This window comes from Dreissena polymorpha, chromosome 1 (genome assembly GCF_020536995.1).
Source record: "Dreissena polymorpha isolate Duluth1 chromosome 1, UMN_Dpol_1.0, whole genome shotgun sequence".
NCBI lineage: Eukaryota > Metazoa > Mollusca > Bivalvia > Myida > Dreissenidae > Dreissena > Dreissena polymorpha.
Window position 1 is genome coordinate 121,822,071 of NC_068355.1, and position 16,847 is coordinate 121,838,917.

At 36.8% G+C, this 16,847-nt stretch overlaps 1 protein-coding gene across 5 annotated transcripts in view; it reads right to left on the minus strand.

The window, feature by feature from the left end:
• The window catches only part of LOC127847294 (transcription elongation factor SPT5-like), a 47,649-nt gene extending 31,527 nt beyond the window's left edge, over window positions 1-16,122 (minus strand). For 2 of the 5 annotated variants that reach the window (XR_008033909.1, XR_008033906.1), the window contains exons 1-8: window positions 16,007-16,097; window positions 12,051-12,126; window positions 11,536-11,706; window positions 10,451-10,541; window positions 9,631-9,769; window positions 5,344-5,475; window positions 3,641-3,740; window positions 2,343-2,477 (exon numbers count right to left, since the gene is read on the minus strand). Coding sequence is in view for 3 of the 5 variants with exons in the window: in XM_052379133.1 (XP_052235093.1) it covers window positions 2,343-2,477; window positions 3,641-3,740; window positions 5,344-5,475; window positions 9,631-9,769; window positions 10,451-10,541; window positions 11,536-11,706; window positions 12,051-12,110 (828 nt within the window). In the remaining 2 variants the exon portion in view is untranslated. Of the gene's footprint in view, window positions 1-2,342; window positions 2,478-3,640; window positions 3,741-5,343; window positions 5,476-9,630; window positions 9,770-10,450; window positions 10,542-11,535; window positions 11,707-12,050; window positions 12,127-15,438; window positions 15,461-16,006 lie in introns of those variants that run through there. The other 3 variants (XM_052379133.1, XM_052379141.1, XM_052379149.1) reach the window with 3 other exon arrangements.
• Window positions 16,123-16,847: the final 725 nt, after the last annotated feature.

Sequence of the window (16,847 nt, forward strand, 5' to 3'; positions counted from 1 at the left end):
CAGAGCAAGTTAAAGACCGTATTTAAAGACATTCTAGCCTCTCCGTGTGGCTTCATCAGAGCCAGTTAAAGACTGTATTTAAAGACGTTCTAGACTCTCCATGTGGCTTCATCAGAGCCAGTTAAAGACCGTATTTAAAGACGTTCTAGCCTCTCTATGTGGCATCATCGGAGCCAGTTAAAGACCGTATTTAAAGACATTCTAGCCTCTCCATGTGGCTTCATCAGAGCCAGTTAAAGACCGTATTTAAAGACGTTCTAGCCTATCCATGTGGCATCATCAGAGCCAGTTAAAGACCGTATTTAAAGACGTTCTAGCCTCTCCATGTGGCATTTAGATCAGAGCCAGTTAAAGACCGTATTCAAAGACGTTCTAGCCTCTCCATGTGGCATTAGATCAGAGCCATTTAAAGACCGTATTTAAAGACGTTCTAGCCTCTCCATGTGGCTTCATCAGAGCCAGTTAAAGACCGTATTTAAAGACGTTCTAGCCTCTCCATGTGGCATTTAGATCAGATCCAGTTAAAGACCGTATTTAAAGACATTCTAGCCTCTCCATGTGGCATCATCAGAGCCAGTTAAAGACCGTATTTAAAGCCATTCTAGCCTCTCCATGTTGCATCATCAGAGCCAGTTAAAGACCGTATTTAAAGACGTTCTAGACTCTCCATGTGGCATTTAGATCAGAGCCAGTTAAAGACCGTATTTAAAGACATTCTAGCCACTCCATGTGGCATTAGATCAGAGCCAGTTAAAGACCGTATTTAAAGACATTCTAGCCTATCCATGTGGCATTAGATCAGAGGCAGTTAAAGACCGTATTTAAAGACATTCTAGCCTCTCCATGTGGCATCATCAGAGCCAGTTAAAGACCGTATTTAAAGACGTTCTAGCCTCTCCATGTGGCATTTAGATCAGAGCCAGTTAAAGACCGTATTTAAAGACGTTCTAGCCTCTCCGTGTGGCATTTAGATCAGAGCCAGTTAAAGACCGTATTTAAAGACATTCTAGCCTCTCCATGTGGCATTTAGATCAGAGCCAGTTAAAGACCGTATTGTAAGACGTTCTAGCCTCTCCATGTGGCATTTAGATCAGAGCCAGTTAAAGACCGTATTTAAAGACGTTCTAGCCTCTCCATGTGGCATTAGATCAGAGCCAGTTAAAGACCATATTTAAAGACATTCTAGTCTCTCCATGTGGCTTCATCAGAGCCAGTTAAAGACCTTATTTAAAGACGTTCTAGCCTCTCCATGTGGCATTTAGATCAGAGCCAGTTAAAGACCGTATTTAAAGACATTCTAGCCTCTCCATGTGGCATTTATAGCAGAGCCAGTTAAAGACCGTATTTAAAGACGTTCTAGCCTATCCATGTGGCTTCATCAGAGCCAGTTAAAGACCGTATTTAAAGACGTTCTAGACTCTCCATGTAGCATCATCAGAGCCAGTTAAAGACCGTATTCAAAGTCGTTGTAGCCTATCCATGTGGCTTCATCAGAGCCAGTAAAAGACCGTATTTAAAGACGTTCTAGCCTCTCCATGTGGCTTCATCAGAGCCAGTTAAAGACCGTATTTAAAGACGTTCTAGCCTCTCCATGTGGCTTCATCAGAGCCAGTTAAAGACCGTATTTAAAGACGTTCTAGACTCTCCATGTGGCTTCATCAGAGCCAGTTAAAGACCGTATTTAAAGACGTTCTAGCCTCTCCATGTGGCATTATCAGAGCCAGTTAAAGACCGTATTTAAAGACGTTCTAGACTCTCCATGTGGCTTCATCAGAGCCAGTTAAAGACCGTATTTAAAGACATTCTAGACTCTCCATGTGGCTTCATCAGAGCCAGTTAAAGACCGTATTTAAAGACATTCTAGACTCTCCATGTGGCATTCGTACATCATTTAAATTTATCATTATCTGCTTTTTTCCCTCTAAGTTGACTAATTAATAGTTGAAAGCACTGTTAAATACGGTGGCATAGAGCTGACATTCATTCCTCTTTTTTTCTATTCTGTTTCAACGACATACAAACACGAGCAAGTGAGTAACTAACTCGTGGGAACAAGTAAACAATGATTGTAGGAACGACATACTAAGTTGAAGGAACCAGTCAGACAAAAGAGGATGTCATGAGAACGACTAACTAAGTCAAGGGAACCAGATAGAAAAAAGAGGACAACCAAACTAACAAGATTGGTCGACCAATACGATTTGAAGGTTTTCCCTCCAAATATTTTAATTATAAAAGAGGAGAAAACAAAATATTAAAGTAGAGAAAATTAAATATCAAAGTGTGTGTGGGATTTAAACAAGGCCTTTAAACAAAGAAAGCATTTTCTCAGCACACATTACCATCTGTGTCCACTGTCCTATCCGCAGGCTCCCGATGCCCTCGATGGCTTGTTTCACATGGGTCTGTTTGAACGCCTCGATGTAGATGTACCCCTTTAAACTCTCCTTGGCAATCACAGACTTGATCTGCATGGGCTGTCAAACGAAAGCAGAAGAATTATTAGTGAACTGCTTTATAATTGGCTTTATTTTATTGTAAGTCTGAGGCTAATAGAGACGCTCTTTAGTCCAAATCCTGGGTATAACTAGTTTTTGAAGATCTTACGAAAGCATCCAGAGTAGGCCAAAAAACCCTGACCTCATGATTACTAGGGGAACACAATGTCCACCAGGCCATTGGCACCATTTTAGTTTATAGTGGAGTTGTGGATATTGAGGAATATCAAGGATGATAAACTTGTATCCAATGACCAAGATTGTGTTTTCATTACAATAGTTTAGAAAATTTATACATATCCAAACACTGGCTGTTATTACTTTGAAACAAATATATAGCGCCACTCATCGATTTTCCTGGATTTAAGTGGGTCAGCAAACTAGCAAAACAAGTGTTTGTGTACAAAATCTTAAGACATACGACATGATAAAACAAGAGACGTGTTTGTCAGAAACGCAATGCTCCCTACTGCGCCATTTTGATTTATTATGCCCCAGATCGAATGATCGGGGGTATATTGTTTTTGGCCTGTCTGTCTGTCTGTCTGTCTGTCATTGTATGTGTCACAAACTTTAACCTTGGTCATAACTTTTGCAATATTGAAGATAGCAACTTGATATTTGGCATATTTGGCTGCACATTTTGAGTGTTGGAAGGTCAAGGTCATCCTTCATGGTCAAAAATCAAAAAAGCAAATCCAAGGGAAGTTTTAAAGAAAGATAATTTATATTCATCATTTGGCATGTACAAGTCATTTTTACAAGGAAAGTAATATTTTTTAAAGGGATATAATTAAAAACAAAAAATAAACAAGAGATGTGTTTGTCAGGAACACAATTTCCCCTAATGCGCCGCTTTGAAGCCATATATTTGACCTTTGACCTTGAAGGATGACCTTGACCTTTCACCACTCACAATGTGCAGCTCCATGAGATACACATGCATGCTAATTATCAAGTTGCTATCTTCAATATTGCAATAGTTATGACCATGGTTAAAGTTTACCGGGGGCATAAAAATTGGCAAGTTTGCAAGGTCTCAGGAATGTGCCCGATTTTAAGAATTCACCAGTTTTATATAAAAATAATGAAAAGAATCCCAAGTAATTAGTGAAAGACATCCTGATTGCGATTGACAAGACCTCTTCAGAGAACTGGTAGGCTATAAACTTCCTCATCAGCTGCAGGGCCGTCTGTCTCTCCTCCCCGATACGGCACTTCACTAGCCACAGGTTTGGGTCTCTGGGAAACAGAGCAGCAATCAAAGATGTCTAGCATAAAATAAATCTTATTGTTCCTAATACAATGCCAATCATGTGTTAACATAATCCCAAGGAGAGAAACTATATAAAAATTATTTCTTTCGTTTCAATCCTTTTCTGATATCTATTGTATTGTGTATTTTGATATATTGTACTTGCTAAAAGAAAGAAATATAATCTAATGATAGATTTAACTTGGAACTGGGAGGGGCTTGCAGTGAACGCAGTTTGTGGGTGATTTACTCACAGACTTTGTCACTGGTCTACAAACATTGCAGTTATTGAAGCTTCAGAACTTACAACTTTTCAGTAGACTTTGTCACTGGTCTACAAACATTGCAGCTATTGAAGCTTCAGTACTTACAGCATTTCAGTAGACTTTGTCACTGGTCTACAAACATTGCAGCTATTGAAGCTTCAGAACTACAACATTTCAGTAGACTTTGTCACTGGTCTACAAACATTGCAGTTATTGAAGCTTCAGAACTTACAACATTTCAGTAGACTTTGTCACTGGTCTACAAACATTGCAGCTATTGAAGCTTCAGAACTTACAACATTTCAGTAGACTTTGTCACTGGTCTACAAACATTACAGCTATTGAAGCTTCAGAACTTACAACATTTCAGTAGACTTTGCCACTGGTCTACAAACATTGCAACTATTGAAGCTTCAGAACTACAACATTTCAGTAGACTTTGTCATTGGTCTACAAACATTGCAACTATTGAAGCTTCAGAACTACAACATTTCAGTAGACTTTGTCACTGGTCTACAAACATTGCAACTATTGAAGCTTTAGAACTTACAACATTTCAGCAGACTTTGTCACTGGTCTACAAACATTGCAGCTATTGAAGCTTCAGAACTTACAACATTTCAGTAGACTTTGTCACTGGTCTACAAACATTGCAGCTATTGAAGCTTCAGAACTTACAACATTTCAGTTACGCAAGTTCTATAATGTGTTGGTGAACAAGTTAGAAAAAAATTGAGTTTTGTTTTCAAGATATTGGTATCCCTGAATGCATTCCAAAGCACTTATTTTAAGTGCTAACATTTACCAAATCATGAATTGATACTTTATTTCATATTAGACAATTCTCAAGATGTGTGTTTCAAACTGCTGAAACTTCCATATATTACTTCATAGGCGGTAAGTTCACAACTACCTGACTTGAAACCAGCTAGTCCAATATCTTTGTAGAATTTGCCATTAAAACAATTATGCCAGAAAATAAAACATAACCATTCTCTTATGTCTACAAAAACTTCAATCAAGTTTCATACTGATCAGACAAACAAGTCGGAAGTAACAAGATTTAGCATGAAAATGAAAGCAAGCACAAAGGTAACTCTACAGTCCAGTACAAACACTTAAAGGGTATAGAATAAATAAAATTCTTTTATGTGATACTAGTTATTTAACATGAATTAATACAAAAAGTGTTCCTTAATGAAACAAACAAATATAATTAAATTGAAAAACGTAAAGATGGAAATTTCTTCATTAGATAAAATATATGTAAAATTAATGGGTTTGCCTCATAAGAAAATAACAAAGTTCAAGATTGAGTACTCACTTGACGCCAGGCAGAAGGCCTTGTTGTGTGATCTCGTCTGACATTTCTTCACCTTCTCCAAACCGATCCATGGCTGAGCTGTCCCCGTATTTCTGACGGTAGTACGCCTCAATCTCATCCTCGTTTTGTGAGCTGAAAGTGACAAACTAATGATATCAAGCTTCAATTACAGCAATAACTATTAGAAAACCATCAAAGTCCTGCGGCTATGGTTTTAAAAGGACCTAATCCATTACCACACTCTAGAGAGATATCATTAAAACAACTGTTCTCAGGAAGTTTTATGAGAATAAGGAAAACAAGGATATCAGTAAAACTGATGGATGCTCCCCTTTGTCGATATACGAGTTAATTGCGTGGAAAAAAGTGAGACCTTGAGAAAATCTAATATTAGTTTCAGTGACCTTGACCCCAGTGACCTCAAACCTCATCAAAAGGTAGAGGTCCATGCAAGGTACCTACATGTTAAATATAAAAGAGATCGGTCAAATATTGAAGGCGCTACTAGAAACTGTAAGCAAAGTGTGACCTTGAGAAAATCTATTATTAGCCTTGGTGACCTTGACCTTGACCCCAGTGACCTCAAACATCATCAAAAGTTTGAGATACCATGCAAGGTATCTACATGCCAAATATGAAAGAGATCGGTAAAGTATTGAAGGTGCTATGAGAAACTGTAACAAAAGTGTGACCGTACGGAAGTGCGGAAGGACAAACTGGCAACTATATGCTCCCCATATATATATATATGGGGAGCATAAAAATGTGACTTTTAAAGTGTTTAACATGTATCACTTGAGTTATATAAGGAGCAAAATTCTTGTTAATTGGGCACAAAATGTTACTTTAAATAACTGTTCACAACGTTTCACTGTAGCCATATAAGGAAGTCTGCCCAGTATCATGGCAGTCAATAGACCAGAACGATGATAGAATTCAGGCAAAATATCAAAGCAATCATACTGAGGAGGTTTCAGCAGTACATGTGACCTCCAGGGGTATTAACAAGGATTTACTAAGACCATAACAAAACATGAGCACTGCATAGCTGTTGCAAATGCTCGGCTGCGGTTGCAGTTTTCAACAAGAGCACCGCCTTGCGGATGCAGACCGCTCATCTATTTTCTTTTTAAAGGTGAAGGGACTCTCATTTTCAATCACAAAGGAGGGAGGGGTGGAGTGAAGAGGGGTGTATAGTGTGGGGGTGTGGACATTTATTACATTTATTACATTATCTTCCAAAAATGCGAAAAAAATGCCAAAAAAAAAAAAATTGGGTGGGGGGTGAGGTGGGGGGTGGGGTATAGTGAGGGTGTGGTGGTAATTTGTGAGATGATCTTAAAAATAAAAAAATAAAAAAAAAAATAAAAAAAAAAGGGCCATAATTTCATAAAAATGACATCCAGAGTTATGCAACTTGTCCTTTTACTGTACCCTTATGATAGTTTGCGAGTGTTCCAAGTATGAAAGCAATATCTATGATAATTTAGGGGTAAAGTGGACCAAAACACAAAACTTAACCAAATTTTCAATTTTCTAAGTATAAAGGGCCCATAATTCCGCCCAAATGCCAGTCAGAGTTACATAACTTTGCCTGCACAGTCCCCTTATGATAGTTAATAAGTGTTGCAAGTATGAAAGCAATAGCTTTGATACTGTAGGAATAAAATGGACCTAAACACAAAACTTAACCAAAATTTTCAATTTTCTAAGTATAAAAAGGGCACATAATTCTGTCAAAATGCACGCCAGTTATCTAACTTTGCCTGCCCAGTCCCCTCATGATAGTAAGTAAGTGTACCAAGTTTGAATGCAACAGCATTGATATTTTCTGAAAAAAGTGGACCTAAACGCAAAACTTAACCAAAATTTTCAATTTTCTAAGTATAAAAAGGGCACATAATTCAGTCAAATGCACGCCAGAGTTATTTAACTTTGCCTGCCCAGTCCCCTCATGATAGTATGTAAGTGTACCAAGTTTGAATGCAATAGCATTGATACTTTCTGAGAAAAGTGGACCTAAACGCAAAACTTAACCGGACGCCGACGCCGAGGCAGACGCCGACGCCAAGGTGATGACAATAGCTCATATTTATTTTTTTTTAAAATAGATGAGCTAATAAATGAAAGCTTGTCAGAAGATTTTTTTTTAATTATATTCGATGACACAGTTACCTTGACCTTTTACACAGAGACCGAAAAATGGGTGTGGCATGTAGAACTCATCAAGGTGCAGCTACATATGAAGTTTCAAAGTTGTTGGTGGAAGCACTTTGATTTTAGAGCCAATGTTAAGGTTTAAGCATGACGCTAACAGCGGACGAGCTGGCTATGACAATACCACTATGACGGGTTTTCTCCGAAAACAGCCGAGCTAAAAACTGCCCTGCCTATTGGCAATCGTATCTTTTCATGGACCAGAACCATTGTCTAACTCAGTCGACACAATAAGGCCAAATGTTCTAAGAATGTTTTATATTGATTTGGCAAACAATAAAAATCTTGTTATTGAACATTTAGCAAAATATATGGATTTAAGTAGTATTCCCAAGGTAAATATAAACTAGAGCTTTGTCACAGACATGACGTATACCCCCACGTGCCACATTGACACAGACTATTTTGCATGCTGACTTCACAAAACAACAGAATCTAGTTTATGGCGATTTTTAAGAATTATTATGCCACTACATGTATCATTTATGGCCATTTTGACCTTTGAACTCTAGAATTCTTTCGCATGACACGCCGTCCAATGACTGTGAACAAAATAAATGTACAGAGTCATTTTAAAATCTCACAATGAATGACATAGTTATGGCCCAGACAAGCTCATGTATGGACATTTATCACTTATGAACTCCACGTGTGACCTTGACCTTGGAGATATTGACGTAATTCTTTTGCATGACACATTATTAAATGATTGTTAACAAATGTACCAAGTAATTTTAAAATCTCACAATGAATGACATAGTTAAGGCCCGGACAAGATCATTTATGGCCATTTTTTACCTTTGAACTCACAGTGTGACCTTGACCTTGGAGATATTGACGTAATTTTTTTGCGCGACACACCGTTCAATGATGGTGAACAAATGTGCCAAATGATTTTAAATTCTCACAATGAATGACATAGTTATGGCCCGGACAAGCTCATTTATGACCATTTTTGACATTTGAAATCAAAGTGTGACCTTGACCTTGGAGATATTGGCGTAATTCTTTTCACGACACACCGGCCAATGATGGTGAACAAATGTGCTGAATGATTTTAAAATCTCACAATGAACAACATAGTTATGGCCTGGACAAGCTCATTTATGGCGATTAATGACCTTTGAACTTAAAGTGTGACCTTGAACTTGGAGATATCAACGTAATTCTTTGGCGCACCACACCGTCCAATAATGGTGAACAAATGTGCCACATGATTTTAAAACCTCACAATAAACGACAAAGTTATTGCCCGGACAAGCTCATTTATGGTCATTTTTTATCTTTGAACTCAAAGTGTGACCTTGACCTTGGAGATATCGACGTAATGCTTTCGGGCGACACACCGTCCAATGATGGTGAACAAATTTGCCAAATGATTTTAAAATCTCACAATAAATGATCAAGTAATGGCCCGGACAAGCATTTGACCTTTGAACTCCAAGTGTGACCTTGACCTTGGAGATATCGACATACTTTTTTCACACGACACACCGTCCCATGATTGTGAACAAATGTACCAAGTTATTTTAAAATCTAACGATAAATGACATAGTTATGGTCCGGACAAACTTTCAGTTTAAAACACACTAAGTGACCCTGTGACCTAGTTTTTGACCCGGCATGACCAATATTCAAACTTGACCTATATGTCATTTAGATACATTTTTTGACCAAGTTTGGTGAAGATTGGATGAAATTTCGGGACAGACCAACTGACCGACAAAGTGACTCCTATATAGCCCCCATCACCAATGGTAATGGGGGTATAACAACGCACAATGGACAAAGGCATTCACAAAATCACACCATATGCACTTAAATAGTTAAATTAATTGATTAAATTATTTTAGATACATCAGTAACTTTGGAATAACAATCCTAAGTCCCTGACTTAGAGAGTCTAACTAATTAAGATACTAGATTGAACAATAATAATACTATACAAAATGTTATTTTCTGTGCAATATTGAGACATTCAAGGGGAATAAAAGACTCTGTCTTTTCAGGAAGAAAGCAGCCTTATTTCTCATGTAATCATGACAGATTTCAATGCAAGAGTCAGCGTACTTCATGAGGTCATGCAGTCTTCTGTTGCTCTCAAGCTCCTTGGCGGTGGGACCCTCGTACGTGGACTTGCGCTCCATGAGGTCAGCAGCCCCCTCCTCCCAGTCCAACTCATCCTCCTCCTCATCATCATCATCCACCTCTGTCAGGGAGGACAATATATCAAATTAATATCTCTGTATGGCAACAAAATGTATAACTATAATGTACACTAGAAATATATAATATCTCTGTACATTAGAGAAATATATACCTCTGTACTTGAGATTACTAGAGCTTTGACACAGACGTGACAAATATCCCCACATGCCGCATTGACACAGAATATTGTGCATGTTGTGTTCACAAAAAACAGCATGCTCAATGTTTAAAACGCACAAAGTGACCCTGTGACCTAGTTTTTGACCCAGCATGGCTCATGTTCGAACTTGACCAAGGAGACATCATCTAGATTCAACTTTTGACCAAGTTTGGTGAAGACCGGATGAAAACAACTTGAATTAGAGACCGGACACTTAATACAGACCAACAGACAGACCGACAAGCTCGCTCCTATATACCCCCTAAACTTCGTTTGTGGGGGTATAAAAAGGGGCTTTAGAAAACATTCCTCTTTAAGTGAGAGAAATAGGGAGGTTAAAATATATTAGAATAGACATCCCAGAAACTTAGAAATGTGGAAGTTCTTACCCAACCCTGAAGGTTGGAATATCAGCACCAAATCCTTATTGTATTTTTCCTAATATATATATAGTTAAAGAAATGAAAAAGACCTTATCCAATCAGAGACAAAAGCAATTGAAAGTAGCAGCAGTGTCAGTACCTGCTTCATCAAGAATGAATCCCCTGTGTGCCTTCTTTTTACGTCTCCGCCCTGCATCTTCCTCATCTTCATCTTCTTCTTCTTCGTCATACTGCAATCAACAGTAACAGTTGTCAAATATGGAAAGATACAGAGCAAGATTGCTGGCTGCATGGCCCTGCCACACTTAGAAATTCCTGCATATTTAGAAACGAATATAAACACACTTAAGTTGGAAGCCTTTATTACCAAAGAAAACGGTGTATCGCGCGCAGTTTTTGACCTCCAAATTTCAATTTGATAAGTTGGTGCGCATCATACATTGAAACAACTCTAGCTGCTAACTTGCCAAAAAATCATAACGTAAATTGTCAATAATCATAATAGCTGCCTTTTTTTCCAGAAAACTACCCCCTATAAATTATAATCTTACAGACTAAACAGGCCATGGTAAAAACAAATAATCGGGGTAATGGTAAGCATGAACAGAGTAGCAACAATTTGTGCTTTTTTTGATGTTTGAACGAAATAGGCAAAAAAATGTCTGTGTTTGTGTTTGTACAATTTCTCACTGACAGCTTCCATTCGCGCTGTTCTTGACAAAACAGATAGCAGGTTATGATCTGTGTGAACAAAGAAATTTTAATTCATTTACATTTAAAAATAAAATGTCCATGCATTTGTATGCTAAATGGTCAAAAACTTACTTTCATTTATATTAAGGAATGCGAAATTCATTGGGACTAGTACTTATAAAGAACAATTCAAGCATGAATGCTGTTCGCTGAAAAATGTAAAAGAACTTCTTCGACAAAATATGTCGCCGAACAGCCAGACGGACAGTTGTCTATGGAGTTTCCAGAATACCAAGCTTACATCGTATCAGGGGGTGAAATAAGATTTGAAATTGAAGAAACAAGCACATGCAAATAGAGCACAGCCAATAATACATATCAGTCAAATGTTAGTAAACCAAAATAGGCTTACATCTTTATAAAGTATTCTGCATCGATTCAATAAATAAATCACTAGTCTATTAAAGACATTCAAGGAAACAAATAAACTGTTGAACAAGTGTATCACTGAACGCTTCAATAGTTTCTTACATCTTCTTCCTCTTCTTCTTCTACCACTTCTTCCTCCCCACTGCCACTAAACTTGCGCTTCTTTTTTTTTGGGGCGCTGTCGCTGTCGTTGTCTTCATCCTCACTCAGTATGATGTTGCGCTTCTTCTTGGGGCTGCTCATCTCTTCTTCTGAGCCGATATTGTCATCCACCTACGTGTAAATGGACAGTCTTGCAAAACAATAACATGTATATGGAAGTCAATAATATGATATGAAAGGACCTCAATTTCATGATTAACTGTTGCAGCATTTATGCAATTCTATCAACAACATTTCATCAAGAGTGATTTAATTAAAGATGTCAACTTTAAAATCAAATGAAGTCTGTAAGGAAAATGTTAAGAAACTACTGATTTTTATGTTTAATCATATCTATATTAAGAATTCCAACAAACACAATTTGTTGGCTGGTCTTCACCTTTTAAGTATCATATTGTATTACATTTACAGGAATCTGTTTTTTATCATTCATACAACAAGTGTTGAATCCCTACCTCACTCTCTGCATCCCCACTTTCTGCATCCGAGTACATGCTCCCTTCACTGTCAGACATTGTGAAGAGTCAAGGGCTGCAAATGCAAGAGCATTGTAAAAATACCAAATAATATCAAGTCTGGCCAGCGTATATTGTATTTTTATTGATGCTTGTACATTGTTTGAATACTGATAAAATGTTTTATCTTTTATTCCTTGTCTATGTATAAAGTATAGTGTTTTCATAAAGCAGACAGCTGGAAAGTTACTCCATAGAAACCAGGTTTTTTATCAAAACAAAAATCACATGTTTTGTCACTTAAATTTTGTGATTAAAAAAAGGTTCAATGTCACATGTCTGTAAAATGCAAAATGAATTTTTTTCACAAACTACTTGGATTTGGTTGATAACCGCAACACTGTTAAACAAAACGTTTATTTAAAACTGTGTTTATACAGTATTTTATTTTTTAGAAGTCTGTATAAGTATACAGTATTTTGTCATTGAGAACTGCGTTTATACACTATTATGTTTTTTATAACTGCATTTATACAGTATTTTTTTATTTAGAACTGTGTTTATACAGTATTTTGTTATTTAGAACTGCGTTTATTTTGTCGAAATTATGCTGTGTGGGAATAAATATTAGCCATGATCTATCACATGATAAAAGGGCAGATCCCCCACCCCATCCAGAGCCTTTACTAATTGTTCTTATTTATAGTCTTTCCAATTGTATTTTCAGGTGAATACAATTTAAAATATTATAAACCACACCGTCCCGTCCGTATCACTGCATGTGCATTTGTCATTCTATTTCTTCTATAAAGAACTTCGAAAATAAATTATAATCGACGAAAAATAATGTATCCGAAAACGACAGTCCAAAAATTTGTACGCGTTTTCCACATTAAATAAAATGTGTATATCGTTTGACTGCAGACATTGCAAAACCTAGCAAATATACAATTTGGTTGTCATATTGCTATACAATAGCATTTTGTGTGGGTAAAAATCAGCTTAATTATCACCTTTTAATTTCAAACAATAATCGGCAGAAAGGTGATACATCATCGAAATAAAACTAATTATTTAATTATCATCCTTTAATTCAGATCGATAGTCGGGAGAAAGGTGTTAAGTAATCAGCTTAGAAATAATTTATTTATTGGTATGCTTCTTTTGATTTGTAAATCTTTAAATACGACGTTTGCCATCGGCCGCTATATTGTTGGCAGACGACAAGATCAACTGACTGTGTATTCCAAGTGTACAATGTCTGCGCATGAATGACCCAATATTATGTGTGAGCAAACTCAATGCTGATTGGCCAGCTACCACGTGCGCTTCAATAACAATAAAAACAAGCAAATTCGTTGAATTGATATCCCTCGCCAATATGCTTCTTGACACAAAAGGGTTATATTTGACACTGAAAAAAGCATTTTTTCAAGATACAAAGGGCCATAACTCTGTAATTAACAGATGGTGTACAATGTCATTTGGCATGCATCATCCTCTTATCCATATATATACTCATACCAAGTTTCAATGAAATCCGCAAAAGCACTTCCAAGATATGGCTCCGAACACAAAAGTGCCTATAGTAAAAAGCATTTTTTCAAGATACAAAGGGCCATAACTCTCTTTTTAGAAGATGGTATACAATGCCATTTGGCGTGCATCATCCTCTTATGAATATATATACTCATACCAAGTTTCAATGAAATCCGCCAAAGCACTTCCAAGATATGGCTCCGGACACAAAAGTGCCTATAGTAAAAAGCATTTTTTCAAGATACAAAGACCCATAACTCTATTTTTAACAGATAGTGTACAATGCAATTTGGCGTGCATCATCCTCTTATGCATATATATACTAATACCAAGTTTCAATGAAATCCGCCAAAGCACTTCCAAGATATGGCTCCGGACACAAAAGTGCCGGACAGACAGATGGACGAATGGACAGCTGGACGGATGGACAACGCCAAAACAATATCCCTCAGCCTCTGGCGGGGGATAATAATAATATGCGGATAACGTAGACAAGTTTACAACCTCCGAGCAGAGATTTGACGGAAACCAGCACAGCTGAATTGTATGTAAGTGCAAGGAACGACAACTCTGCGTGGAGATTGACAAGTTTATTGAGCGTCGCCGAAAAATATGCGGTCCGATTTTTTTTCACGTTTTGGGCTCAAAAAAGATTAGGACCGGCAGCAAAAAATTAGGTAGGGTCGGGCCACCGGAAACAAACAATTATTTTTTCTATGCCTAACAGGGGACAGGGTTTTTTTTGGCCCGATTTTATAGCCGAAATTCGGCTATGTTCCCAATCCCAAAAAGTATACTTTTTTCCCAAAATGTGGCAAAAAATTCCCAAATTCCAAAAAAAAAATTTTTTTTTTTTTTTAGAAAGAAGTGTCTAATTTATCTCAATTTTAATTCAATTACATCAAACAAAGTATTTTATGATTTTGTTCTTTTAATTTTTATGATTATAAAGTGTTATATCAAATTAAGTATTCCCCTAATTAGTGGACTTTTCGTGTGGAAAAAAAAGGCTAATGAATTAATTTTCCCAATTTCATGAAAATGCCGATAAAATTTCCAATTCCAAAGTCATGGGCTATCTTCCCAAAAAAGGGAAAAAAAAACCTGGGGGACAAACATATTTCTAAACGTCACTTTTTCTGCAGGACATGTGCATTAAAATTTTCACTCGTCCTGCAAACACATGCACTTGTTTTTCAAATATTTGTCAAATAAAGATTGCAAAGGGCTGATATGACTAACAAAGTTTTCTATATCACTGCTGAAATGCTGCTTACTCAGTTATTCATGCCAGCAGATCAAAAAAGAAACAGAAAGCACCCAAGCATTAGAAAAAAGAAAAACACAGCACTTTAATTTTTGATTATTTCAGTCCTGTTTTTGTTACATGTTAAAAAGAGTTTTGAAAATTATACAACATGATGTTAGCAAAATATTTGTCTTCATTTATTTATTTTGAGTTCCTCATAAATAAAGTAACTTATTTCACTGCTTAACATTTCTTTTTTACTGTGAATTGTGTATTGCAGCATTATTTGCATTAATTCAGAAATTATTTTACTTGTTTCCTTAACCGCTCGATACACTTTTATAAATATAGGAGGATAAATGAAGTTGAACACTCAAAATTGGATTTCGTCACGGTCAGTGTCTATTCCATATAAACGGACTCCCAGAACCTTTGATAATTTTTGCTATGGAGGCTCTGGGAGTCCATATGCACTCCTTCATACACATGGGTGCAGTTCAGCGCACGGAATCCGTGCGCTTCACTAAACAGAGCTACAGACGTTGTTCGAGACAAATTGAGGAAAATAATGAATAAACTTCATAACCAGAGTAAATTTACCTGAATGGAAACCTACGGATGTTATCATTTGCATGCATCAGATAAAAACACGACGATGTTTCAACACACTTTTCTCGCTGACATTGTTATGTTTAAATTTGAAACAGTGTATTCTGTATCATATAGCACATCGTTATCGACTTTTTGGCTCCAACACATAACGGGACATACAAAATATTGGTGTAATGCGACCTGACCTATATTGGGTCAATTTTTCAATATGGCGGATACAGCGTAAAAAAACAAAACCTTAGTCAATACAAATCAATTATTTCTTGCTTTAATAGTACCATTTGGATGAGTTTGTGGTTTAGATATGTAAATTTTAATAAGCTCTTGCAGTTTCAGTGTTCATTAACCGTTGAATCGTTGATAACATTTTGCACCCATGGACAAGAACAAGCGCATTGCAACTCTCAGCCTAAGCTGAGAGTTGAATTATTGCAACTAGCAACTAGGTCAGTGCCCTACTCCTAGAATGAAAATGATACCGGTTCACCCGTGAGATTAGAATCTCTAGTTTATGCATTATTTCGAATACATAGCTGATGTAATTACATCAACATACCAATACTTTAATACGTTATAAGATTGGCGAACCCTCGAAAGTAGAAACTGCTCTCTTAAAAAAGTAAACGGAAGTGCTCTTCATACAGTAAATAGGAGATAACGCAGAAGGTTACATTACACTAATCCAGTTTGCCAATCTCCAACCTCCGCGCACAATCTCCACGCAGAGTTGTCGTTCCATGCTCTCACATACAATTTTGATCCATGCTATGCTTGTTCCCCGGACCCGTCAAATCTCTGCGCGGAGGTTGGCTTCATACAACAACAACATATACTTTGTCCATCTCTATTTCTTTTTATTTTTTTATTTTACTGTATATATTCAAGAGCTATTTTCGACAGTGCTTCAGGCGAACTAGGTCGAGTTATAATGCCAATACACATTATCAGAAAGTTTCATGATGCTCCGATTTAATTTTAAATAGAGAGCAAATCCCGTCTTGATTTTTAACAATATTTAAAAAAAAGACAAACCGATTGCTGTGGTGGCCGCTAGGAATGTTACAATTAAATCCGCAGATTTGCGTGCTGTGTCCCTTACTCTCATAATATCGGTCCTCCTCATAGTATCGTGCCTTTCACGAAAAAACCTTAAAGAAGTGCTGGAAATTTAAAAAATCAATTTTTAGAAGTTCTTATTTAGTTGATGGTTATCTATGTCTATAACGAAAATCATTCTCATGATTTCCGCTGTTCGTTGGCAAGTAGGTCATGTTTATTCCAGGGTGATGCTATGATTTTTAATTACTTTACACCCAATCATGTCAGTTTATTTATGCATTAATAGAAGCTTTATCAAATGTTTTACATGCCGCTTATTTTGAATAAATTGTAAACAT